General features: G+C 35.1%; 1 protein-coding gene and 1 long non-coding RNA gene across 5 annotated transcripts; both read left to right on the top strand.

Annotated features, from left to right (window-relative positions):
- The first annotated feature begins 121 nt into the window (after positions 1 to 121).
- LOC123527287 (maleylacetoacetate isomerase-like) lies at positions 122 to 27431 on the top strand. Of its 4 annotated transcripts, none has more exons than XM_045306671.2 (8): positions 122 to 148; positions 15430 to 15481; positions 15890 to 15957; positions 18274 to 18354; positions 18604 to 18681; positions 23000 to 23135; positions 23493 to 23595; positions 25151 to 27431. In XM_045306671.2, exons 1-8 carry the CDS (start codon positions 137 to 139, stop codon positions 25278 to 25280), a joined length of 660 nt encoding a protein of 219 aa, XP_045162606.1. In that variant the 5' UTR covers positions 122 to 136; the 3' UTR covers positions 25281 to 27431. The 4 variants fall into 4 exon arrangements, with proteins under 4 accessions (XP_045162606.1, XP_045162590.1, XP_045162613.1 ...); XM_045306655.2 differs by having other exon boundaries at positions 25139 to 27431; XM_045306678.2 differs by lacking the exon at positions 23000 to 23135 and adding an exon at positions 22781 to 22913.
- On the top strand, positions 6212 to 9779 carry LOC123528125 (uncharacterized). Its single transcript, XR_008366497.1, has 5 exons — positions 6212 to 6384; positions 6848 to 6947; positions 7477 to 7575; positions 7985 to 8069; positions 8703 to 9779. It is a non-coding gene; the product is annotated as an uncharacterized LOC123528125 (long non-coding RNA).
- Positions 27432 to 27729: the final 298 nt, after the last annotated feature.

Below are 27729 nucleotides of genomic sequence, written 5' to 3'. Positions count from 1 at the left end.
TATATCACATGTTTAAGACATATTCTAGATTTTAAATACTTATAATTTTATATTTATAAATAAAATCCATGTTCTGTTACTATATAGTATGAATTGAATATCTACGATATTGCGGCCTTGTCATTTTTTTTCCAAAATGGCGTCCAAAGTAAGTTGCCGGAAAGAATTTGGATACTTTTGCAGATTTGCACTGTCCTACACGTTGTCATGACATATGTGCTAATTGAGAGTTTGGAGAAAGGTCCAAACTACATTTCCCGTCACTGTTTTCCTTGTTTGTTTCCTCAGATATCTGTCTCTGATCGAGAGCACAGACACTAAAGAGCCACACATGCACTTGGGGGTCAGCACCCCTCCCTTTTCCAGTCCGCCCCTGACAACCCTGAGTCAATATATTTTCATTTTTTAAACAAACTGAGCACATGTCTTGATCATGCAACAACTTCTGTTACCATTTCAATATGTTCAAAAAAATCCCATATTCTATCGATGCTCAGAAAAACACAAGACAACTTACTCCAAGCGTTTTCAACGTACAAGGAATACGAGAATAGATCCCAGCTTGATGTTGTGCAGTCAAATTTACTACTAAGAGCTGGGACACATAGACGATATTGTTATTGGTTATAATAAAAATACACGCTCACAAGGTCAACTGCCGTGAAGGTTGAGAGAGTACAGCCGCTGGTTCTGTAAACTCATTTTTGGGCAGGGCCGCAGGTTCGCTCCACACTATGGGCAATCTTTTTTTTCTCTTTTTAATGATTTTTTATCTTGAGATTATATTGTTAAACTGTACTATCTCCGCCAGCGTGGCAATTACTTTGTCAGCAAGTATTTTTATTTTAACCATTCACAATATCGTCCAGGGGTGTAAAATTCCACTCGCCCACTCGCATTGGCGAGTTAAAGTCTGAGTAGGACGAGTGGACCTCGCTGTATCAGGGCTCCAGATAATTTTTTTGGCCTGTGAGTATTTACTCATCATAATTTTTGTGAATGAGTAAAATGGCAAAATCTGAAATTTACTAGGAGTCATTTTACTCCTGAAAATTTGTAAATGTGAAAAAAAAGAAAACGGTTTTATAACATATTTATTAATTTGGTGTAACGCCCATGAATTTGTTTACTGTTCAGTTTCAATTCAGCATTCAAGTTTTTGCTTTTTGTTCTCCCTTGGCTTACTTTGGCTTACAGTACCACTACTGAATCCAATAGAATACTCAATATAGCTTTAAATATGTTTTAATGATTGTTCTTGTTGGTTTAAAGATGCGTAGTGTTTGTTCACTTTTTACAATCTTAGAAAGAGACATTTTGTTGTTTACTCTTCACCGGAGGTTGATATTTTAAATCGACACCTCTTTAAAATACACTATTGTACCATCAATATTGTTTCCCAGCTATTTGATTTACGAATGCATTGGGTATATAATATAGTTTAACTTATAAAGTACCATTCAATGTGTGTGTACGTTCTGTGTGGGAGAATTAATGCTGACCGTTCTCTGTTACATAAAGCCTTTAAATGATTCAGATTTTGTTTACGCCAGTAAAAAGTCATTGCAGGAGTTTTTTTATACGCTTAAAAATGATCGCACATGCGTATATGCATAATTTCAAAGCGTAATTTACGCTAATACGCATCTTATCTGGAGCCCTGCTGTATACTCGACCGATTGGGCGAGTGGTTTTTTACGTCCTTACTTTACCAAAGTTCAGAAATTACATCTCCAAAACATCAACAAACTTTGAGATGGTTCAGTCGCCACCTGGATTGACTGGAATTTACCCGCGAATCGTAAAGATATCAAAACGTCATGCCGGTATTTTTCCATTCCACAAGCACGTGTGACCTATCGTAATATCTAATTTACATCGACATGTACACAAAAACCGTGCGTAGTGCATTCATTTTTTAACATTTTCGCTTCAATTTTTCAACACCCCTTGAAAAATAATACAATTTGAATTCTATAATGATTTTAATAAGATATCAACAGAAATGTAGGCAAACTTCTATAAAAATGGTCGAATTTTCATATAATCATTTGTAAAATTTCAAACAGCACGATCTTAGTTACTTATTTCTTTCTAAAAGTAAATAAATGATGAATACTCTGGGCATAAAATTCAGACTTTTGACCAGAAAGTACAAAAAACAGAATAAAAAATTCTTGAATAATAAAAAAGCGGCAGCAATTACAATACATGGAGTAAAACATTTTTGGCAAACAGATTTCTGTTAGTGCGGCAGAATAGGTTACGTGACCTCGTGAACGTAAATAGAAATGCGATTTTAAAATGAAGCAATGTGATGTCATTGCGGTTTTTAATAAGTTTTAAATGAATCTTTGTACATGTATTTTTTGACACGACAATTTAAAAGTTTTTCTTGTCAAACAGTAATGTAAATTCCTTGAGGGCAAATAGGTCACAGAGGTAGGATAATCCACTACTATCGTTTGAGACATTTACCTTTTATACGGGATATAGCACATTCGTTTTGATAACAAATTAAAGAAGAAACTTTTTATTGATTTTTATTTCTCAGCAATTTTAAGAACCGAGGTGGTACGATCAGACAGTGATGTGTCACATGGCGCGAAAACATGACGTAATGCCATGACAATCTCGAGCAAAAGTACCGCTTTGATCTCCACTTCAGATGTCAAGATACCGACACACTTCTTTTAGCTCTTTGAGGGGGTGTAAATTGATAATGAAATCAACTGAATAATTATTGATAATTTTTTTTCTCTCTTTCAACACGGGTGGATGTACGATGATTATTGTGTCCAGTTTTTTTAGACACTTTTCAAAATAAATATTTTTCGGGAAATAATACTATTGTACATAATTCTCCTTTCATAAAAGTGACAGTATTAAAAGTGTCAATTATAAGGGCGAGTGGCTGTTCACTAAGGGCGAGTAGATATTACTGGCTGCTAGTCCTGCAGGGCGAGTGGTTTGAAAATTTTTTTTACACCCCTGTCGTCTGTGTCTCGGCTCTGTGTAGTAAATTTAACTACGCAACATCAGCTGAGATCTATTCTCTTATTCCTTGGACAAGAAAATCATGTTTACATTGTGAAGTAAGTTGTCTTTAGTTTTTCTTAGTATTGATGGAATATGGGAATTTTTTAAACATGATGAAATGGTAACAGAAGTTGTTGTAAGATCAAGACATTTGCTCAGTTTGTTTTTAAAAATGAAAATATATTGACTGAGGGTTGTCAGGGGTGGACTGGGAGGGGGAGGGGTGCTGACCCCCAAATGTCTGTGTTAAGAGCAAGTAGAGGTCAGGCCACAGGCACTCATTTCGGTCAATAAAACACATACAATGCAATATTACAACTATCTAGCCTCTAAATCACCAAAAGGTACGAAGGCCTGCTGGTACAAAAATTTTAAAGTGGTGCTCTTGGTGACTTTTTTTATGGTGCACGTAATATGCAACTGGACACCAGTATTGCAGTGATTTTTTATTATGGTACACGTAATATGCAACTGGACACCTATTGTAGTCGAAAGAGTACATATTTATCTATCGATTTAAACCAGTAACGTATTCTCATCACAATTTCTGTTTGAGCTAAAATAAACTTTCTTCGCCTTATTTTGCTACCTGCTCAGCTGTCAAACATTTATTGGCATAACTTCCAGTGACGAACGGTGACCTACGGAGTTAATGGAGTTTCCATATTTTTATTGGTGAAAATGAAATCGAAAGTAAAATGTTTTATATCAGAATTAAATATAATGTGCTAACATCTTAAATTGAAAGAATAAAATATTTTTAGCTCATCTGATTTTTTGAAAAAAAATGATGAGTTATTGTCATCACTTGAGCGGTTGTCGGCGTCGGCGTCAGCGTCGGCTGGTTAAGTTTTATGTTTAGGTCAGCTTTTCTCCTTGGAATACTTGTTCACCATCATAAGCTGACCCTGTATAGCAAGAAACATAACTCCATCTTGCTTTTTGCAAGATTTATGGCCCCTTTTGTACTTAGAAAATATCAGATTTCTTGGTTAAGTTTTATGTTTAGGTCAACTTTTCTCCTAAACTATCAAAGCTTTTGCTTTGAAACTTGGAATACTTGTTCACCATCATAAGCAGACCCTGTACATCAAGAAACATAACTCCATCTTGCTTTTTGCAAGAATTATTGCCCCTTTTGGACTTAGAAAATATCCGATTTCTTGGTTAAGTTTTATGTTTAGGTCAGCTTTTATCCTAAACTATCAAAGCTATTCCTTTAAAACTTGCAACACTTGTTCACCATCATAAGCTGACCCTGTACAGCAAGAAACATAACTCTATCCTGCTTTTTGCAAGATTTATGGCCCCTTTTGGACTTAGAAAATATCCGATTTCTTGGTTAAGTTTTATGTTTAGGTCAACTTTTTCTCTTAAACTATCAAAGCTATTGCTTTAAAACTTGTAACTCTTGTTCACCATCATAAGCTGACCCTGTACAGCAAGCAACATAACTCCATCCTGCTTTTTGCAATAATTATTGCCCCTTTTGGACTTAGAAAAAATCATTTTCTTGGTTGAATATTATGTTTAAGTCAACTTTTCTCATAAACTATCAAAGCTATTGCTTTAAAACTTGCAACAGTTTTTCACCATCATAAGTGGACACTGTACATCAAGAAACATAACTCTATCCTGCTTTTTGCAAGAGTGATGGCCCTTTTTAGACTTAGAAAATCATGGGTAGGACAATATTTCTATTATACAAAAAAAATCAGATGAGCGTCAGCACCCGCAAGGCGGTGCTCTTGTTTGAAATGAGTATTCACAAACTACAATTAAATGTTGAAATAATGTTTACTTAATTCTGTAGTCTTCTGTGATACTGTTCGTACTAAAGAATTTCGACCCCGTTATGAAATATATATCCCAAAATTTTTTTTACTTTGTAAATAATTCGATCCTTGAGGTGTTTATGAAGTATCGAAATGAGTCAATTATTAATGTATGATATAATCGTATGTCATTTATTTCTTTAAATACCATCGCCTCACTGATTGTTGCACGAGTTTTGACATTTAGTAACCGTATAGGGGGGCCTCCGTGGCCGAGTGGTTAAGGTCGCTGACTTCAAATCACTTGCCCCTCATCGATGTGGGTTCGAGCCTCACTCAGGGTGTTGAATTCTTCATGTGAGGAAGCCATCCAGCTGGCTTACTGAAGGTCGGTGGTTCTACCCGGGTGCCCGCTTGTGATGAAATAATGCACGGAGGGGCACCTGGGGTCTTCCTCCACCATTAAAGCTGGAAAGTTGCCATATGACCTATCATGTGTCGGTGCGATGTTAAATCCAACAACAAAAAAATAACTCCATATAGTTACCGAAAATTATGCCAATAAATGTTTGACAGCTGAGTTGGTAGCAAAATAAGGCGAAGAAAGTTTATTATATCTCGAACAGAAATTGTGATGAGAATATGGTACTGGTTTAAATCGACAGATAAATGTGTACTCTTTCGACTACAATAGGTGTCTAGTTGCATATATTACATGTACCATAATAAAAAATCACTGAGAACACCGCCTATCAAATTTTCTACCAGCAGGTCTTCATACCTTTTGGTGATTTAGAGGCTAGATGGTTGTAATATGGCATTGTATGTGTTTTATTGACAGAGACAAGTGCCTGTGGGTCAGGCCCCTCTCACCTATCAGCTCCTGGCAAACGTCAGCCAATATTTTTGAGTCAGTTAAGGCTGGACCATTGGCTCAAAGCATTTGGCAATTCCTTGCTGTTGCCCAAATTCTCCCTAAATGGATCAAACAACACAGTGCAGTGATGTAGTTCCATTGGAATATCTGCAAACATCAAAGTGTGTATCATATTTTTGCCATCTGCATATGCAATTTTGTGCGCGCCTAATCTCCCAAACCCTTGCACACAATTTAATGAAACTTCACACAAGTGATCAGTTCCAACCCTAGTTGTATTGTGCATGTAACGTTCTTTTGGATAAATATTTTGCAGACTTATGGGACATGTTATTGTTTTTTGTAGCTATGATAATACAGTCCGCATAATTATGCAGTCTTGTGTGTATCATATTGCAATGAACTGTGTCAGTGTGTGCAGGGGGTACATTCATCACCTTCAGTGATAGCTCTAGTTAACTTAGAAATTTTGGTTAAAGTTTTGCATATATTTATTAAAGCAGATTTTAAAAACTACCAAACCAAATGTAGGCATAGTACTAGAGCCGATTTACGCAATCGAATACCGCCGGAAGTAGAACATTTATGTCAACACCGGTTTCGTATTTTCACGTGAAAACGGCCGAAAACTGAGAGGTTATCAACAAATTATAAGTTTACGGGTACCATGAGGATTTTTCATGCATTTAAACGGTAAGTATAATGTTTATGGATTATTCAATACAGTATGAAAGTAAACTGTTACGCTTTAAATGGAAATTATGAAAGAAAAGTCGATAAGAATATATTGACTTTCTACTTTCACTTTCATTGTCGCTTTTTAAATTGCCCAAAAATGTTCTTTCTATTAATTTGTTTTTTCTTGTTTTTTGTTTGTAGATACATAATCCTATGGCAAATTAATGTGTGAAGTGACAGCTTATTTAAAGCATCTGTTATTAACTGGGCCTAAGTTTACCGATTTTTCCTTTTAGAGTGACCTTTGACCTTATATTAGCTTATAGTTTGTTCTATGTATTTTAGCTGTAGTCAGAACAGAATGTAATTGAGATACAATGAATTTTCAAAATAAACTGTTGCAAATTGTAGGAAAAGAATAATATAATATATTTATTATAAGTTTTTGAAATATTATATTATAATTACCTCATTTCAGAAAGAAGTACAAGCGAACAGATGACACATTAAAGTGGCAGCAGAAGCTTGAAAAGTTAAATAGAGCAGGGGCAGTCAAAACAGTGGGATAATGCTTCTATGTAATTTCTTTTTAAAAGGCAATTTATACAGGATGGAAGGGTATCTCATACAATGTTTTACAATTTACATGTAGATCTAGTTTTATCTCTCTTTATGATGTTGAGAGTAAACAAGTCAGTGACATCTAATTAACACTTCGTCATGTAAACTATTGACAGTTAATATATATATATATTAGACAACATTTGATAAAATGCAATTGCCTATCAATATTAAAAAGAGCAAACAGTTGACAATTAACAGGCAGGTCATTCTTTTAAATGACACCATAAATAAACTTTCATAATTTGTTTTTCTTCAACTTCTGGATTTAGACTGGAAGCCATTCCAAACTATGAACTGGTGAATTATATAAGGAGTCATGTAATGATTATGGATGGGATACATTATATGTTAATGGACAATAATAATTTGAAATAATAATATTTTTTAAGATCAAGGTGTTAAGGTGATTTTATAAAGATGGTGTTATGGTTTTTACATGATGATTGTTAACTGTTCACAGATTTTATCATTTATATATTTCAGAGGGTCCAACATGTCTAGTAAGGCTGACAGAAGTGAAAGATGGTCTGATGGTACAATGATGTACAAATGATACTCTTTAACAAGTTGAACATGTCAAGGGTAATAAAATGCCAGTTATTAAAATTATATTCCCCTAAACATTTAACAGATACACATTGTAAATGTCATTAAAATGATTTTATGAAGTTTCATGAAGGATGGTACAGCCAACCATTTTGAATCGAGAAATTTTGACTTAGGTAAAGATATCTATTCAGACTTCTTATCTCTTAGCCTTTCATATGATACAGAGATAAAAGAACTTCTATTGTCAGCCACTAACCGTGTTTCAAAGCTTTTAAATACACTATAGCATTAACCATTTTGTTTAAATGTCTTTTTAATGCAATGTTTTTTTGATATCTGTCACTTGATGTTTTCAATGGATTAGAGTCCTAATTTAATGTAAAATCTGTAAATTTCAGTAACTGAATTACAAAATATGTAGGAAGCTGTTTCTTTATTTCAGTGTAAAATGTTCTGTGGATTCATATGATGAGAATGCCAGTGTTGATCTGTATGACTTAATTAAACACAGATATTGATACCTTCAGGTAATTGTTTACAATATTCAAAGAGTTACAATGTAATTCAGTTATTGATTTGGTATATATCACTTCTAGAGGCTTGTGTAAAGTTTATTTCACATGAGACCAAGGGTCAAGTATGATATATAAAACTTTACACTTACAAAAAGAAATTATACAGTACCAAAACAAAAAGAAATTATACAGTACCAAATAATTACAGACTTATGAATGTAACTTCCAAATATCTTACATTTTTCTCCTGAAATTAATCAAAAAGGTAAACACAATTCTATTGTTATAAGCTTAAAAAGGTGAATGTAAGATATAAATTATGAAATGTCAAGTAAAAGGTGTGTTTTTTTCAAAGTATTTAAGATATAGAATAAAATATAGCCTGCCATCATAATATTCCAAAATAAAAAGTGTCATACATATATTTTAGGTCAAATAGTAAGGTCAAGTGAGTGACTTAGGGTCACTATTGGCCTCTTCATATATTGTACTAAAATGGGTCTTATACATAAGATATGTTGAAGTTTTATTAATCTAGTAACACTTTTATTCTACCTTATACTCAGAAATAAACATATTTTGAATATTAAAGAGCTGCAGACACCTCGAATACAGAGTAACTACAATATGCATTTCTTTCTTCAGATATATACCTGTGAAATCTTCAGTGTCACCGTTCAGCTATTGTTCAAGATCAGTGTCTGCAGCTTGCACAGTTTAGTATAGAGGAGCCTTCTGAATCAACTTTGTTACATATTTGCTGTTATTGTAGGACACGCATGTAGAGAGCAGCAAGTCCTGTTCAGCCGTGCATGTAAATGTGATTCAGAAACTTTGAGAATATGTAAACATTACACTGTTATAATTTTCAAAATACTGTGTCTTGTAGTGTATCAGTACTGTTTTGTCTCAGTTTATAGCACAGTATGTTCACAAATCAAACATAAGACCATAGTGATCAGTATTATTAAAATCATTAATTATTTGTATGGTGACAAAATTTATTTTCATGCAATACCACAATAAAATGATTGATAATTTTCGCTTTTAAAGTTGTAAGTTTAAGGTTGGCATAAATTGTTTTTTTTTTCTTTCATAAATCTAAAAAGTGATTGGTCATTATAACTGCAATATTATTTTAGTATGACAAAGTTTATATTGAACTAAAACACTTATGTAAATTTTTGAACTAATCAATACATTTTCTTCAGTCTTAAAACATTTGTTTATCGTACGTGTCATGGCCCATAACTCCTCCATATTACTTGTGTTTTTGTACTTGTCCTTTTTCATTTCACTGAAGAATAGGTAGAGGTATTGCACATCCATTTTTTAGCATCCTAATTTTGTAAAGTGTTGTATGTAAGGTTTTCTCTCGGAATTATGTCTCATCTAAAGGTGGGGAGAGGTATTAATTATGCCTTCTCGTCTATCCGCATTAAGCCTGTCTGGCTTAAAGAGGACAAGCTGCTGGCCAGATTTTGATGAAATTTCACAGGACTGATCAGTACCAAGCATAGTGTTGGCATATCGCTTGCATGTTTCGTTTTGATGCACTAAATTGCAGCCATAGCTAAAAATAGAAAAATCTTGTCGGCTTTCACAGGTTAAAACTACTTAACAGATTTTGATGAAACTTCACAGGAGTGATCAGTACCAAGTATTTTTTGCATATCACCAACACTTTCCATTTTGCTGCACAAAATAGCCGCCACAGCTAAAGGTATAACATAGGTGGGAGACATGTTTTGTTATAAAAATACCTAAAGCACCTTCCACTTTGTTAATGAAAAATGTAACAAACATCTTACAATTGCAAACTGTAATAATTTGACATTAAAAAGCACTATCTATAGCTCCATAACTACATTTGGCTTTTTTCATAATTATTGCCCTTTTCTTACCATAGCAATATTTTGTGTAACATGTTACCTCATTAAGCATCATAAGATCAGAAAGTTCTATGACTCAGACATGTTGGCCCTTTTGTACTTGTCATGAGTATGTTTTCAGTATTTTAAATTGTCATTACTTTTTGTTGTGCCAGTTTGCGGAAATGAAGACTTAGTTGTCCAAATGGTGTGCCTGTGCCTGTCCTGATTTGTTTGTCTGGACAATATATTATTGATTAGTCTTCACGAAACTTTGCAGGTTAATTTCCTGAAGTTCCCTGTCAACTTGGATAGTGGCACGGTTACTTTAGAAACACTACAGTGATGTAACCTGAAACTGAAACTGTTTTATTTGATTAAACGCCTATTTTTACGGAAAACATATTCAATGGCGTTCTACAAATACTTAAAATACGACAAATAATTAAGATATTTAATGACATATAACATAAATGAGCATAAATATCATTGTGAATAAACTATTTAGTAAGCATTAAAAAAAAAAAAATATTAGAACATTAAGATACGATAACCACTGTACTAGTCAAACGTTTTGTATTTCAGATTTTATATCACATTACAGGCTACTGGTCTTCAGCAGCCTCCATAAAACTTTCATTAAAGTTTCCAAAAATGTTGTATTTTGATTTGAACTGGCATTATTCAAACAGTAAGAAGTAGTACTATAAGGCAACATGTGACCTCTTTTCCAGTACTTTTTGATTTTCTCTGTTACTATGAAATTGCCTTTTTCTAGAAATTGGTTGGCTTATTTTTGATGATCTTATGTTTTTAATCAATTGTGGCTATGTTCTTTATCTCATGAAAAGTTCCATTTTTGTATAATTCATATTTTTTACTGTCAACAAAGTGCAATACCACATACTTATCACTTTCATTAACATACCTGTACTATTTTCATAAAACATTATATAAATCATTATATTTCATATAAACAGAATTAAATAAATATTTAAGAACATCAGTGTTTTCTTTGATTGCTACATGAAACAGACCATAGGTCAATTTAGGGTCAATTCTGACACTTTATATGCAAATTGATAAGGGAGATAACTAGTACTGTCTTAAGTAACCAATATTTAGTTACACAGTTACCTTTCCTTTACACAGGTAGGACTATCTGTTGTTGATCATCTTTTGAACATTATCCATTACTGATGACAGAACATTGAAAATAAAAGTTGTTGTATCATGCAATGACATCATATATGACAATATTTACTTTTTTATTCCATTTTTTAAATATTCTTTAAATTAGGTACAATGCCTACCAAATGCTTTCAAGCTTCATACAATCATGTTTACAGTATCATAAATTGTTTCTTTTTTATTTGGGTTTTACGGCACACCAACACAGTATAGGTTATATGGTGCCAAACAGGACTACAAATTTTGGTTTTATATCTCATTTATATCGAAATAAAAACATGAGGTATGGAATCAAAATTTGCATACCTGCTGGAATCACAGAGTTATAGCAAAACCAAGTGTTAAGACCCTATTAGTCGCCTCTTACGATCATGTAAGGGTAAGGCAGTGGTTCCAATTCTTTTCATACACAGAAAGTCCCAGAACCACATGGGGCTACACAGGACAAGTACATAACTCTAGCTTATATTTTGTCAACATTATGCCAGTTTTTAACACAGAAATTTTATGAAAGTGTTTGGTGTTAGAAGATTTCTTAGAAACTGCTTAACTGAATGCTTTCAAACTCGTCACAAGTTTTTGGTATCATGAATATAAGATTCATTACTTTGGCTTACACTTTTGTTAGAATTACACTCCTTTTATATATAGAAAATTTGTAAATGTTTTGCATGATGTAAGTTTGTTTCATAGAAGATACATGACCAAATGTTCTCAGTTTCTATGTAAGAGCAGGTCACATAAGATAGTTGCATAACTCTGGCTTAGACCTTTGCAAAATTATGTCCCCTTTCCAGTATCCACATAGAAGTTTATGTAGAAAGTTTCGCTTATAAGCAAGTCTCACAATAATTATTGTACCGAATGCTGTGAGGCTTTTCATAACAAAGTATGATTCCTTATCAAGTCTTGTATTTACTACTTAGGGTTTATAAAATTATGCCGAATTTTCAACCATGAAAATATTGGTAAAGCTTTTGTAATTGTTAGTTAATATTATGCGGAAGGGTTATTACCAGCTGAGTCCATGACAAGTGTCATATTTACCTCCCTAGCATACAGTCTAGGTCGATACTACTGGAAACAGTAGTACAGTACCAATGTAAGTAAATCACCCAGCAGTAAACTGGTAATTGAGCCCAAATTACTAGCACTAGTCCGTCTGATCATTTATTTTTGTTGGCACAAAATTTTGTTGTTTTGGCAAAAATGGCCCTTTTATGGGGGTATAATTTTGTTGATTTTCGAGTGCAGAAAGCACCTTACTGGACTGTCTCAATCAGGAAATCCTCAAAAATTAGTCCCACATGAATCAAAGCAACAGATAAGCTGTGTATTTGCATAAGTGCCCAATTGAATTTTCTTTAAATGTGATATCAAAACACGTATGTCAAACCAGATACCCCTCATATGTGCGTATCATCGTATATGTAGGGCTGTCATCGATAGAAACGATATCGATGTATCAACGATATTTTTTTGTCGATCGATTATCGATTCCCATTTTCAAAAATCGATATTTTACAGAGAGAAAAAACTATCCAGATAAACACTCAGACCCTCAAAAACAGTTAAGCTTACAAAGTTGTAAATTTAGATAAATGCAAAAGAGAAGTGAAGGCAAAATAAAAATGAAAGATTTTATTGATTTTTATTTGTTTCTTTTACTTTCATAAATACAAATACAACACAATCAAACAGTAATATGAAAAGTAGGCAATAAAACTAAAAACAGCATTTACAGGAAGGTATATAGTATGCATATGAACAAATAGGTTGTTAATCTAACTTAATAATCGATATACCGATGTATCATCGATAGTTGTCTTCTGATATTTCGGTATCGTCGATATGCCTAAGACCCAATCAATGACAGCCCTATGTATATATCCCCGCAAACATTTTTTGTGGCTTCTAGTGTCATACACTCGCTAACAGTAATGCAGTCCAAAAATATCGAAATCACTTATCTGTGTCAATAATGCGTTTAAAATAAAGTGTCTCTATTTACTATGGCACCTTCAAAATGGGCAAGAAAGAAAATTCAATAAGATTCAAAGCAAAAAAGAAAAATTGTAACAGTAATTACTTTCATAGTAGTAAGTAGGCTTCTGTTGGGGAAAAGGATGTGAGAAGTATATTGAGTGGGATTTTATCAAGCTGTTTGAATTATTTGCAGTAAATAAGAATATGGACAGGAAATTTGCACGGTGATCAAGTTTAAATAAAAAGTTTTTAAATGAATAGACAGCTAAATATACCTGACTGCTCAAAAACTTAGAGTACAACACATGTGAATAGTTCAACTGAATACACATAGTGTTCGCATATCCTTTGTTTTGTTTATTTCTTTGCACTACAGCTTCATTCGTGTTGAAAGAATACAAAATTGTTTGTTCCCATTGAAATGCATGACAACCATTTAAAGTAAAAATCATAGGGTAACATGTTTTAGAATACCCAAATTAAACCATAATGATTGGTAATACACAATGCACTTTGAAAGCTTTAATATCTGTTGAAACTAATGATATCAAGTCTTCCATGTCTGATTGCCTTTTGCATGGTTTGTGTTTTTCACAGACAGTGGTAACTATTGACTAGGTGTAATAGTATGTTTGTATGCATTTACAAAATTAAACAGATATATGTAATGGTATTTTATTATGATACTAATAGGCTATAATTGAGAACTAAATTTGTGAAGCTGAATTAACAAAAGAGAAATTCGATTCAGCAGGTAACATAAAACTTTGATATGGTTTGTAACATTTAATGGTTGGTTTCAATTGCGCTCAGTGTTTAAGTTCTTGTGAACCTAACTTAAAATGGAACAAGATGCACAAGGGAAAATGAGTAAAGTGGTGAATTTTTGTCTGGAAATGGAATTATCATTCACTTGTATACATTTAAGATAACAGCAGTATAAGTAGAGGCTTAACTCATGAGGAGAAGCAACTGTAACAAGGATAGATAAAGTACAGAAGTAACAGTTACTAGTAGGAAATGAAAAGTGTGAGTAGGAAGTAGTAGCAGCAACAGTTTCTGCACTACGAGAGATGCCCCATTTATTTTTTAACACAAAATAGAATGCCAAAATCTTACCAGAAATTTTATTTCATTGTGCAAATGCTCAATATGAGATCCATGACATATATATGTGACAACAGTGTTAAGGCCATGATTCCAAAGTCTTATTTATTAATTTTTGGTCAAGTGTTTGCCATTTGTCCTTAAGTGATCATTTAAGGCCTTTCAGGGTGTTAATTGTCCATTTCTGTAGTCTCTATTTCAGGATTCCCTGTATTCCAAAATCCATCGGGGTGGCATTGGGGGACTTAAGCATCCATTCCTCAGGCTTTACAAAGTTCACTTTATTATCCTTTAGGAACTTCAGGGTGTGTTTTGAAGTATGGCTTGGTGCGCTGTCCTGATGGAAGACCTTATTCTTTGATCCCTCTGGAAAAAGTCTAGGTACATCGTCCTTCAAAATGGCTTCAAAACCTTGTCGATATAAACAATTGACCTTTGTGAATGATTCAAATATCCATTTTGCCTCAATATGACATGCTTGCCCATGCCATAAAACCAGCGGCAAAAGAATCGATAGATCATGGCCTCATCCGAAGTAACATAATTTTTCCATCTTCCATTACGTAGCTTGAGATACAGTTGCCAAGATTGGGCATGTCTCTTCTTGAATTTCTGAGCCATGTTCAGCTGATGTACTGTGTCTAGCCTCCAACGTTTTGGTTATTATTTGATATACAGTTCCTTTAGATATATCTAGGTTGGATGCAATCTCCCGATGGGTCGACAAATTCACTTTCGAAATTGGAACATGCAAGGAAATTGTCTAGCTTTCTTGTGGAAGGTTGGTGGTCTACCCAGGTGCCAACCATTTACTCGAAAATGCCATCTGGGGTTTTCCTCCACCAGTAAAAGCTGTAAAGTCACCATAACTATGATCTAAACTGCATTGGTGTGACTTAAAATCAGTAGCATTGAGAAGTATAGACCTGACTTATGAGTAGTAAAGAACAACAACAAAAAAGAAAAACAATTTTACCTAATATCTTCTGCCCATTGCATATATGTAGTTATAGGAGCATGGCTTACTGGCTTGCTTAGTAGCAGTGTATGAGCATGGATGTTGTCAGGGGCATATTCCTGTCTTTGCCTGTGTGTCTATGTGTATTTACTGGTCGGCTCAGTGACAGTGAGCGTGAATGTTTTCAGAGGTTGCTTTTGTGTAGTTACTGGCTAAAAGTAGCATCCACAACCATAAAATCTCTTATTTTACATTTCAGCCAATCCTATATTCATACTTCAGAAGTTCTGCTTCTTGGAGAGTTAGAATAGGTAAGCATAATTGCAGTGTATTTCTGTAAAGAGTTATGAAATAAGCAGGAGGGGCACTTGCTTCATGGCCTATTTTCAGTACTTCTGATACTGTGGAATCATTCATATTTGTGGGGGGCTTATTTTTGTGGATTTCGTGGTTGAGTCAATCCACAAAATTTAATCCCAATGAACAAGTAAAATTCCCATTCATTTTATGTTCAAAAGTTGAAATCCACGAATTTATATCCCCACGAAATTGCCATTTGACCAAAACCACGAAATTTCGTGCCCACGAAATTAAATGATTTTACAGTATATATTAACTGTTTAATTTGATATAGTTATTGGAATGACAAGTAAAGATAAGTGCAGAAATATCTGCATGAAATCGAAGGAAATATTTAGCAAAAGTATTGCTGTTTTCAGTGCTAGCATTGAAGGGAGTAGAATATGAGTATAAAGCTGTAAATCTTGTCAAGGATGGAGGACTACAGGTACTGTTGTATTTGTTTTTTCTTCTTAGGCTTTTACTTCACAAAAGTAACTGTTGTTTAAAATAAATGTCTTACCCTTTAATTTATTAAATAAAAACAGTTCTGCTTCAAAAGTACAAGTTTTCATGGTAAAGTGTTGGAAAGTTTTGAACTGTCGGACATGAAGTGGAGTCTCGGACTTTCAAATAGAAACACTACTATATGATCCACACTACTGTATGATCCACATTTTCTGTAACAAAGATTTCCCCGATTCCTCTTAAAATATAAAACGGTACCATTGATATTACATATCATTCTGAGCAACCCTTGCAGATGGTCAACCGAAATTTTAATTTTTCAAACTCTTGAATATTAAAAAGCAATTTGGATGGGGCATTTTTCAGTACAAGTTTCAGTCATTTTGGACACCAAAAAGTATTCAGTTTGAGTTTTGACTTGATTTGTAGATGGTTTGTTTTAACTTGTAGCCTGCTGTCAGCAAGTGATTCTACCATTCTAAGAGATCTTTGGAATGATCTATAGTTTATGTTTGATGTTGCAAATTCACGAAAAATCTTGTTACAGATTTGGTGGATCAAACACTTGTTAACCTTGACCCTGCTAAATTTCTACGATGAACTTGTCTATCTTTCAATTTTGACAGTACCATTAACTGTTAAAAGGGGTGCTTACCAAAAAAAAAAAAAAAAAGCACTGACTGAATGGCGAACAATGCAGATCATGATCAGACTGCATGGATGTACAGGCTGATCATGATCTACACTGGTTGCAAAGGCAGAATAAATCGTGTTTAGCATGATAAGGGTTATCCTATACAGTTTGTGAAGTATTGTAGCATTTTCTTCATCAACACTGTTTTGGTTGCATAAGAAACACACTGTAGATTAGGTAATATTCCCATTGGTATTATTTTAGCTTATATTTGCTACCAGAGTTATACATACATTCAGACAACATCATTTTTAGCTCACCTGTGCCTAAGGCTCATTGTAAGCTTTTGTGACCGTTCAATGTCCATTGTGTGTCGTGCATTGTCCATCCATCAACATTTTCTAAAAAATCTTCTTCTTGAAAACCATTGGGCAGAATTACACCAAACTTCACAGGAATGATCTTTGGTGGCCCCCTTTCAAAATTTTTCAAAGAATTGAAATGCATGCAGAACTTTGGTTGCCATGGCAACCGAAAGGAAAAACTTCTTGTCCAAAACCGCAGGGCATAGAGCCTTGATATTTGGCATGTGACATCATCTAATGATCCTCTATGAAGATTGTTCAAATTGTGCCACTGGGGTGAAAAGAGGCCCTACCCCGGGGGTCACAAGTTTAACATAGACATATAGGAAAAAACTTTAAAAATCCTCTAAAGACTTGTCTAAAACCACAAGACCTAGGCCTTTGATATTTGGTCTGTAGCATTGCCTTGTGTTCCTCTACCAAAATTGTTCAAATTATAACCATGGGGCGAAAAGAGGTCCTGCCCCGGGGTGCCTCAAGTTTTACATAGACTTATATAGGTAAGAAAAAACTTTAAAAATCTTCTTGCCTGAAACTGCAGGGCCTATGCTTTTGATATTTGGTATGTTGCATTGCATTGTGGTCCTCTACCTAAAATTTTCAAATTGTGGCCCTGGGTGGAAAGAGGCCCTGCCCTGGGGGTCCCAAATTTAACGTAGACTTATATAGAGAAAACAATATAAAAATCTTCTTGTCTGAAAGGCCTAGGCCTTTGATATTTGGTATGTAGCATTGCCTAATGGATCTCTAACAAGATTGTTCAAATTATGCCCCTTGGGTGAAAAGAAGCCCCTCCCTGGGGGTCACTTGTTATATGAATTATATAGGAATAAATACTTCAAAAATTATCAGATCATATTTCCTAGACTGTTTAATTATAATTACCTGATGACCCCAAGCGATTAGGGGTCACTTGACTTTGACCTTGACCTACTGACCTACTTTCTTGTTTTTTTAAGATACAGCCTTGAAATTTGGATGACATGTACAGTTTTGCACACCGATCTTAAAACTGACTTTCAGTGACCATGAATGTGACCTACTGACCTACTTTCTGATATCTTAGCATCAGTTTGCCATTTTGAACATGTGGCTGATATTACTCAGGTGAGTGATTCAGGGTCATCATGACCCTCTAGTTTTCCAAGAGCTTAGATATGTTGTCTGTCAAGTCTGGATATAAAAGTGATAGAAAAATTACCCAATGAGCAACTAGTTTCAGAAAAAAAGTCTACTGTAGTTTATTTTGTGAAAAGTGCATGCAAAATTCTTTTTGTCAGCTTTCTTTATAAATTAGCATTCAGAAGAATTCAAAGCCATCAACCCAATGGAACAGGTGCCAGCATTTGTCATAGGGGAAACAGCTCTCACTCAATCAGTATGTATCTTCTTACCCTTACATTGTTCACATACTCTGAAGGTAACAATTCCTTTCTTCTTTAATTTTGTGATTTGCATGTATGAATTTGGAAGTAAAAAAAATATTAATTTAATTTATTTGAAAAAGAGAAAGATTATTATAAACAAATAGAAATATTGAGTTTTAAGCTCCATTTTGAGCTAAACAAGATTATTATAGATAAAGCTAAATGAATAGAAATAAATGTAAATTTATGTTCATTTACAGCTTGCCATTATAGACTACCTGGAAGATATGTACCCAAAGCCAGCCCTTACACCACAGGATCCTATTAAAAAAGCTCAGGTAAGGAAATTTGACCAGTCACCTCTGTTCGTTAGAGCCCTTCTCAGGTTGTCATGTTCAGAAACCTTCCAGCTGGCTTACGAAAGGTTGGTGGTTCTATCTAAGTGGGTGCCAGAATATGGCATTTGATGTTTAAAGCTGGAATGTTACTGTTTGACCTAAAGTATGTCTGTGTGATTAAAAATAATGAAAAATTGCTGTTTTTTTTTTTTAAGTCATACCTGAAACCCTGTTAGAGTAAGATGACTTCAATAAAGCCCTAGATGATCATTTTTATCCCCCAACAAAGTCGGAGGGATATAGTTTTGGCGTTGTCTGTCCGGAACCAAATCTAGGAAGTTGTTGGGAATATTTCAATAAAACTTCATATACTTGTTCACCACTATGAGGTTATGTGGCCCGTCAAGTTTCAGTCAGATTGCCCAAGTAACACTAGAGTTACGGCCCTTAGAAGTTTCTAGTGTTAACTATATACTAGGGTACTATACATATGGCAATTTCTGCTTCATAACTTGTGATATATTTGACCTAGAACTATGAAACTTAAATTGAATTTAGATCACCATAATGTGATTGTGCACACACAATTTCGTCCAGATTTCTTTAATAACTTCAGAGTTATTGCCCTTTAATTGTTTAAAAATCTACATTTGTACATAACAAACTTACCATTTGGTAGAATTTCATTAAACTTCTTTCATTCTTTTCGATGAACATTTATTATAAACATGTGAAGTTGTATACCCACATCTGGTCACCCCCTTGCCTTAGTCACACCCCCTCCCCCTCTTAAATAAAAAATAATTTTTCATTCCTTATCTTAGATTTTTTTCAAATCTTCCATAAATATTTATCAACATGCAAAGTTGTACAGTTCCCCCTTGCTCCTCCATCCAGTCATGCCCACAACCCTGATCATGCATCCCTCCCCGCCCCCCCCCCCCCACCCCCACCCCCCCTTGAGTGGTGGGAGCATATAGATTTGCTCTTGTCCATCCGTCCGTTCGAAGTTTGTGACGCGCCTAGCTGAAAAAGTATTTGATATAAATTGATGAAACCTTGCATGAGTCTTTATCATGATATGAACTTGCGCACCTTCTATTTTTTGTCTGGCTCCCCCCCCCCCCCCCCCTAATTTTAGAGTTATGGCCCCTGAAATAGTCAAAAATGCACATTTTCACTTTGTGACACGCCTAGCTCAAAAAGTATTTGATATAGATACATGAAACCTTGCATGAGTCTTAATCATGATATGAACTTGCGCACCTCCTATTTTTCATCTGGGTCCGCCCCCCCTGTTTCTAGAGTTATGGCCCCTGAAATAGTCAAAAAAGCACATTTTCACCTTTTGACATGCCTAGCTCAAAAAGTATTTGATGTAAATTAATGAAACCTTGCATTAGACTTTATCATGATATGAACTTATGCACCTCCTATTTTTTGTCTGGCTCCGCTCCCTATTTTTAGAGTTATGGCCCCTGAAATAGTAAAAAATGCACATTTTCACCTTGTGACATACCTAGCTCAAGAAGTATTTGATATAGATTCATGAAACCTTGCATAAGTCTTAATCATGATATGAACTTGTGCATCTCTTGTTTTTAATCTGGGTCTGTGCCCTATTTCTAGAGTTACGGCCCCTGAAATAGTCAAAAATGCACATTTGCACCTTGTGACATGCCTAGCTCAAGAAGTATTTGACATAAATTGATGAAACCTTGCATGAGTCTTTATCATGATATGAACTTGCGCATCTACTTTTTTTCATCTGGGTCCACCCCTATTTCCAGAGTTATGGCCCCTGAAATAGTAAAAAAATGCACATTTTCACCTAATTATGTGCCTCACTCAGAAAGTATTTAATGTAAATTCATGAAACCTTGCTTGAGTCTTTATCATAATGTGACCTTGCACACTTGGCATTCTTCCTGAGTATTTTAGTGTTTATTACAGAGTTATGGCCCTTGAAATAGCCAAAATAGTGGATTTTTGTTTGTGATGCTCATAGCTCAAAAAGTATATGGTATAGAATAATGAATCCTTCTCATATTTTTTTGATGCTATATCCCATTAAGACTGCAAACATTTGAATTATTTCCCCTTATTTGTGACAAATGTACCAGTGGAGGGGGGGGGGGGGGGGGGGGGGGGGGGGGGTACACCCTGTGTCCTACAGACATATTATAGTTTTTTTTCGTTTTTTAATTCCCCCACCCCCCCCCCCCCCCCCCCTCTGCCCCCCCCCCCCCCCCCCCCCCCCCCCCCCCTCCATCCCAACAATTTTTTTATGCCCCCAAAGGGAGGCATATAGTTTTTGAACCGTCTGTTGGTCTGTCAGTCTATCGGTGTGTTCGCAATTTTCGTGTCCGGTCCATATCTTTGTCATCGATGGATGGATTTTCAAATAACTTGGCATGAATGTGTACCACAGTAAGACGACATGTCGCGTGAAAGACCCAGGTCCGTAGCTCAAAGGTCAAGGTCACACTTAGACGTTAAAGGTCATTTTTCATGATGTGCATTCGTGTCCGGTCCACATCTTTGTCATCGATGGATGGATTTTCAAATAACTTGGCATGAATGTGTACCACAGTAAGACGACGTGTCGCGCGAAAGACCCAGGTCCGTAGCTCAAAGGTCAAGGTCACAGTTGGACGTTAAAGGTCATTTTTCGTGATGTGCATTCGTGTCCATATCTTTGTCATCCATGGATGGATTTTCAAATAACATGGCATGAATGTGTACCACAGTAAGACGACGTGTCGCATGCAAGACCCAGGTCCGTAGCTCAAAGGTCAAGATCACACTTAGACGTTAAAGGTCATATTTCATGATAGTGCATTGATGGGCATGTCCGCTCCATATCTTTGTCATTCATGCATGGATTTTAAAATTATTGGGCATGAATGTGTACCACAGTAAGACGATGTGTCGCGCGCAAGACCCAGGTCCGTAGGTCAAAGGTCCTAAACTCTAACATCGGCCATAACTGTTCATTCAAAGTGCCATCGGGGGCATGTGTCATCCTATGGAGACAGCTCTTGTTTTTTTCGTTTTTAATTTTCCATCAATATTTATAATCAACATGTGAAGTTTTGTACCCTCACCCGTTCAAATAATTCCATTTAATTCTAAAAGCTAAGCTTATTACAGTAAAACATATTCCATTCAAAATAATTTCTTTAGTCAGGATCAGTGTAACATACATTTATTATGTACACTTTAAACATTCGTTTTCTGTTAAATTGATTCTGACTATTGAAATTATTTGCTTCTTAGTCACATCCTTAACTTTCTGCCGGATATATTTTTTCACCATTCCACACCACAGTCCCTTTCTGCGGGGGATACCAATTCATCAAATTTGCTTGTTAGGCACTTAGATCCACCAGTCTTCTAATAGCCAGCTAAATGGCTTCCTCATATGAATGAATTTGATACTTTATTAGGCTGGAATTAACAGATCAATATCGGTGTCCTTTTGTCTGGATAACAGTGGGACTAGTTGCAAATAATTTTGTTATCACGAGATATAAAGTTAAAGATTGGGTTTTAACCCTTTGATTATAAGAAGCTGGACAAATTGGATGCTTTGGTATGAACATATATACTATCATCTTACTTCGTCTCATCAGTAAAGATTATTTTATGACTCCGAACTGACATAAATGCTTCTAAGAAAGATCTGCATTATATTACTAACTTTTTTTTGTTATAGAATGTTAAAATAAAAAAGCATCTGGACATAAGAATAAGTGCAACATAAAATATTTAGCTTAGGTTGGTGTGGAGGAAAAATGAAAAGTCTTTAGAGTGAATTGAAATTACATGTTTTTGATGTAAATGTTAATAGAGTTTCTGTCTTTTATCATTTGCAGCAAGACTGCACAAGCTTCTTAACTCTATTTTAGCTTTTCTTAAAAGTTATGCCCCTATTCAACTCAGTATTTTTAGGAGTGGAGCTGGCAATCTCCCTACAGCTTTTGTTATGTTTACCATCTACTGTTCTTTCTGTGTTTTCTCATACATGTTGTTCTCTTCAGTCATATGCTTCATTAAGTCTTTTCAAATCTTACACATTCTCTTCTGCTGATACCAGGCCCGTGCCCTTGCTGAGCTGATAGCAGCTGGTACCCAGCCCATACAGAATCTAAGTGTCCTGCAGAAAGTCTCAGATAAACCTGAAGAAAGAGCAGAGTGGGCGCGGTTCTGGATTGACAGGGGATTCAGTGGTAAGATCTTTCAACTTTGAAGTACTTTAAATTGTAATAGATGTGTAGCATTCAGAACTTTAGCCAGGATTCTTTTATAATTGTAGGCACGTGCTCTTGCAGAGCTAATTAGTTCAGGTACCCAACCTTTAACCAACTCCACTGTTAATAAGGTCCTGTGTAAGGGAAATGAGGCTAAGACACAGGAATGGTGCCAGTTTTGGATTGATAAAGGATTTACAGGTGCTTTTTAATGATAATTAACATTACAAGTTCCATCATTAATAGTGTAAGTGTCAGAATGAAGAAAATGAATTGTTATCTTTGACACTGGGTCCAAGGTTTAAAATTAAAAGTTTGGAGACCAGGCTCAGAACTCCAACATCTGATGGGCTGATTTTAGAACTAAGGCCAAAGCAAGGCTGCAATTTGAGAGTGTATGGTGTCCAAGCTCTTTTTGTAAGGTTTGATATGGGCCAAGCTAAAACATTATACATTTGTTCACTTGCTGGTCCTACTGACAGCACTTGTTTGTGTTGCCTTTAACTTCTTTGAGGAAATTAAATATTCTTCAGATGCATTTAACATTTTTAATTACAGCCTATGAGAAGATGGTGCAGAATACTGCTGGCAAGTATTCAGTTGGAGATGATATCACTATAGCTGATGTCTGTCTAGTACCTCAACTCTATAATGCTCAAAGGTATATCACCCTTTACCTGTAGAGTATATCACTATAGCCAATGTCTGTCTTGTACCTCAACTTTATAACACTCAATGGAAACCAGTATGTCAGCAGTCGACTCTAAATGATATTACTACAGTTATTGTCTGTTTATTACTTTTAACTCTAAAATGCTAAAAGCTGTGTCACTCTTCGCAAGTAGAATACAGCTGACGGGTCACCAAGTAGAATACAGCTGAGGGGTCACCATGGCTTAGTGGTTAAGGTCACTTGCCTCTCACCAGTGTGTGTTAGAAATCTCCCTTTGGGTGTAGAATTTTTCATGTGAGGAAGCCATCCCACTCAATGGTTCTGCCCAGGTGTTCTGCCCAGGTGTTCCCCCATGCCTGAAACAATGCCTGGAGGGGCACCTGGAGTTTTCCTCCACCATTAAAAGATGAAAAAATAGCCATATGACCTACATTGTGTCAATGTGACTCTTTAGCCATGGCAACAAAAACTACCTTTACAACTGGTATATGTTCCTTAAACCCCAGTTCTGTGAAGCTAATTTATAAAATGTTTTATGGTGAAGATAATAGTTGACATATTGTACCTTTCTGCAAAGGGATAGGGCATATTAATTGAAACTTGTCTATTTCTCTCAGCACAAATAAAGTTCATAAAAAAAATTGGATATATTCATTTGGACAAATAAAGTCAGTCTTTATTTTCCGCATATGAGAAACTGATGAGCCTAAGGTTCAAACATGGCATTGTTGTCTGTTGTCATTAGATGGTGCCTTTTGTTTTGGGGTTAAAAGGTGGAGATCAGGATTGAGACTGAAAATTACACACAGCAGGCAGTCGTAAGGGTCATGCGTGTTTAACAAACAGCTCTAGTTTATAAATCTCAGAGAGAAAAGGTAGAAAATACTGAAACACTTGTCTGCTTAAAAATATAAAACTAAGATAATTTACAGGAAGTAAAATGATTTCCTTTCATAAAGATATTGAAACAATTCCAAGTCTGATCTTTGTTAATAAAGCAAGAAATGGACAGGTGTGCTGTGGAATCTTTCAGTTTTATAGGCATGAAATTTTATGTTTTTGTCCAGAACGACTGTTTCATGCCTATGAATACAAATTTGTAGATTTCAATTTTAATGTGTAGAAAACATTAATGTGAATTTTATATGAAGGGTGGGATTTAATTTCATAGATTGATGAAATGAGCCGTGTTATGAGAAAACCAACATAGTGGGTTTGCGACCAGCATGGATCCAGACCAGCCTGCGCATCCACGCAGTCTGGTCAGGATCCATGCTGTTCGCTAACAGTTTCCCTAATTGCAAGAGACTTTGAAAGCGAACAGCATGGATCCTGACCAGACTGCGCAGATGCGCAGGCTGCTCTGGATCCATGCTGGTCGCAAACCCACTATGTTGGTTTTCTCATGGCGCAGCTCAAATACTGAAATCCTCGAACATTAGTCCCCCCTCAAATATTAATGATTTCACAGGATTTTGAAAAGCACTTATTTGAATGTTTCCTGGACTATTATTATATCTGCATGTAATAGTTGTACTTTCAGATTCAAAGTAGACATGAGCAAGTTCCCAACCATCACGAGAATAATCAATACATGCTCAGAATTGCCAGCATTTCAAGCAGCGGATCCACATGTCCAACCAGATTGTCCCGAGGACTTGAGAAAACAGTGATACAGCATGTGCGCTGTAACAAAGAGAGATCATCCATAACAGCTGAAATTTTGATGTATATCAGGGGACCAGCTAGCTCAAAATGTTTCCATACCCAATATATGTAGAATATGTAAAACATATCAAAAAGACAACTATTAATATTTAGTGCAGTTACAAAAGTTTTAAAAAAAAAGCTTTATCTTACCTTTTGTATTTAAGCAGTTGAATAATTACACAAGTGCATTTAGGTTTAACAGCATGGTGAGGGATTGTACTTAGTTTTGTTGCATTAGGGGCCATACACATAGTGCTAATAATGTTTACTCTGTTTACTTATCAATGTTTCATAAAGGGGAGGGGGATGGGGTACGGGTTTATGTTGAAAAATTTAGATTTTAAGGCAGCAAAACATTAGTTACGGAATGAAAGTTTTTGTTAAATTTCACTGACATTTTTTTCAGCCAAGACAGTAAGAAATGTATTAAAATTTACCCTGTTGCCATGTTCCATCTTCATTTACATTCACACCTTGTTCGCTGGAACTCGACTGGACCAGCAAAATTTGTTCAAGTTATCGGCAGTTAGAGCTAAAAATTGGAATTACTCTAGATGGTACATACATACTGATAAGTGAAAAAAGAATTTGCATATTATCTTGCATAATACTATTTGTTTGTGTTGAAGTCCTGTTTTGCTGGATCAAAAAAATCATTGTTAGAAATGTATGTATTACTATTGTTAGAGAATTGTTTAGGCTTTTGTTTCATAGCATACTTTTGAACCAGTAATGCAGGTTGTTTGTAGGGTTTAAAGGTCATCTGTGTTTTTAATTTAAAAGGAATGATGGAGAGGTTGAGATTTTGTAAGTGTATATGTACGTTTGGTAAATCCATATATTAACCCTTAGCCTGCTTAATTTCTAAAATGGACGTGGTCCATCATACAATTAGGGCAATACCATTTATTATTTGAAGGGGTGCTCACTGAAAATTTACTGAGCGAACAGTGCAGACCATGATCAGACTGCACAGATGTGCAGGCTGATCTAGGTCTGCACTGGTCGCGAAGGCAGAATCACTTGCCACCAGCAGGTTAAACTGATGAAGTGTCAGAATTTAGAATATTGCAGGGTATTCATAAGTTATAGCATTACACTTTCAACTGTACCTGTAAGAGCAAACATTCATGTTTTAAAGGTGAAGATTTACCTGAAGCAAGTGATTCAAAAGTTTTCAGACAGTTTTAGCAGATGCTTATTATTTGCTACACATAAATCATAACCTCTCTAATATTAATCCAGTTTTCAAAAGAAATAATCTTAGCCATCCAAAAACATCTACTGCGAGTAAACCTGACAGAAATAATGGATTATCTTGATGATATTCTGCATATCGGCCAACAGTTTTAAAGGAAAAAGATGTACATGTTTGTCATGCTTTAAAGTGTAGGTGATTTAAGACGAACAAATTGCAATCATATAGGGCATTGACAGTAAAAAATTTTGAACCTGCGTACAAGGTCATCAAATACAATACCATTGATATTACCTATCATTCTAAAGAACTCCAAGGAAATTTTCAATTTTCAAAATCTTTAACCATGAACTGTCTTCTAATACTTAACTATTCATGGTGTTTTATGATGCCAACCAATAAATATTTTTGTACTGGAATTTATAATATTAATCATGGAAGTGTGTTGCATATTACGTAAGTGAAATTTAAAACAAAAATGCATTTCATTATTTTTGCTGGAATATTGTGCTGTTTAAAATTGATATTTTCTAATACATATTATTTCAGATGAGTAATATTATCTGCAGAAGAGTGTTATCTGAAATGTTTAATATTTAACCCTTGTCATGCTGGACAAAAATGATTCTGCCTTTGCGACCAGTGCAGATCATGATCTGCACTGTTCGCCATTCAGTCAGTATCTCTTTGGTTATCACCCCTTTTTACAGTTAATTGAATTTTACAGTCCAAATTGAAAGATGGACAAGTTCATTATAGAAATTTAGCAGGGTAAGGGTTAAATTGAGTGAAAATGCTCAGTTTGAAAACAATCTTGATAGCATTGTGTGTTTTAAGTAAGATTATCCCAGAATTTGTTGCATTTTAGATATGTATGTATTTTAAGAATAAAAATTCAGTACAATTGTACATTATATAGCAGGGTTTATATGTGACTTTATAAGAGTTTTGTATACTTATACTAAGTTGTATATTAATAAAGTCAAGCTGTAAAGAAGCAGTGCTAGAAGCAAGGGAAAGTAAACCAAGGGAAACAACTTATCCAAACCGTTCTCCTAAAGTCTTTGGAAAGTCATTTTCTGCATGCTATCATACATGCCAAGTTTTTAGCTCACTTGAGCACAAAGTACTCATGGTGAGCTATTGTCATCTTGCTGTGTCAGTCGTGCGTGCATGCGTCCGTCCATCTGCCTGTCGTTAACAATTTCTTTAAG

The sequence above is a fragment of the Mercenaria mercenaria genome, chromosome 1, assembly GCF_021730395.1.
Source record: "Mercenaria mercenaria strain notata chromosome 1, MADL_Memer_1, whole genome shotgun sequence".
Classification (NCBI taxonomy): domain Eukaryota; kingdom Metazoa; phylum Mollusca; class Bivalvia; order Venerida; family Veneridae; genus Mercenaria; species Mercenaria mercenaria.
The sequence above is the reverse complement of the archived record's forward strand: the minus strand, read 5'-3'. Positions and strand labels throughout refer to the sequence as shown.

What these genes read in the sequence shown, in the direction of transcription:
- LOC123527287 (XM_045306655.2), top strand. An exon ending in ATCCTATTAAAAAAGCTCAG is followed by an intron (nt 18,682 to 22,999) that starts GTAAGGAAATTT and finishes TTATAATTGTAG; the next exon opens with GCACGTGCTCTTGCAGAGCT. An exon ending in CAACTCTATAATGCTCAAAG is followed by an intron (nt 23,596 to 25,138) that starts GTATATCACCCT and finishes TGCATGTAATAG; the next exon opens with TTGTACTTTCAGATTCAAAG.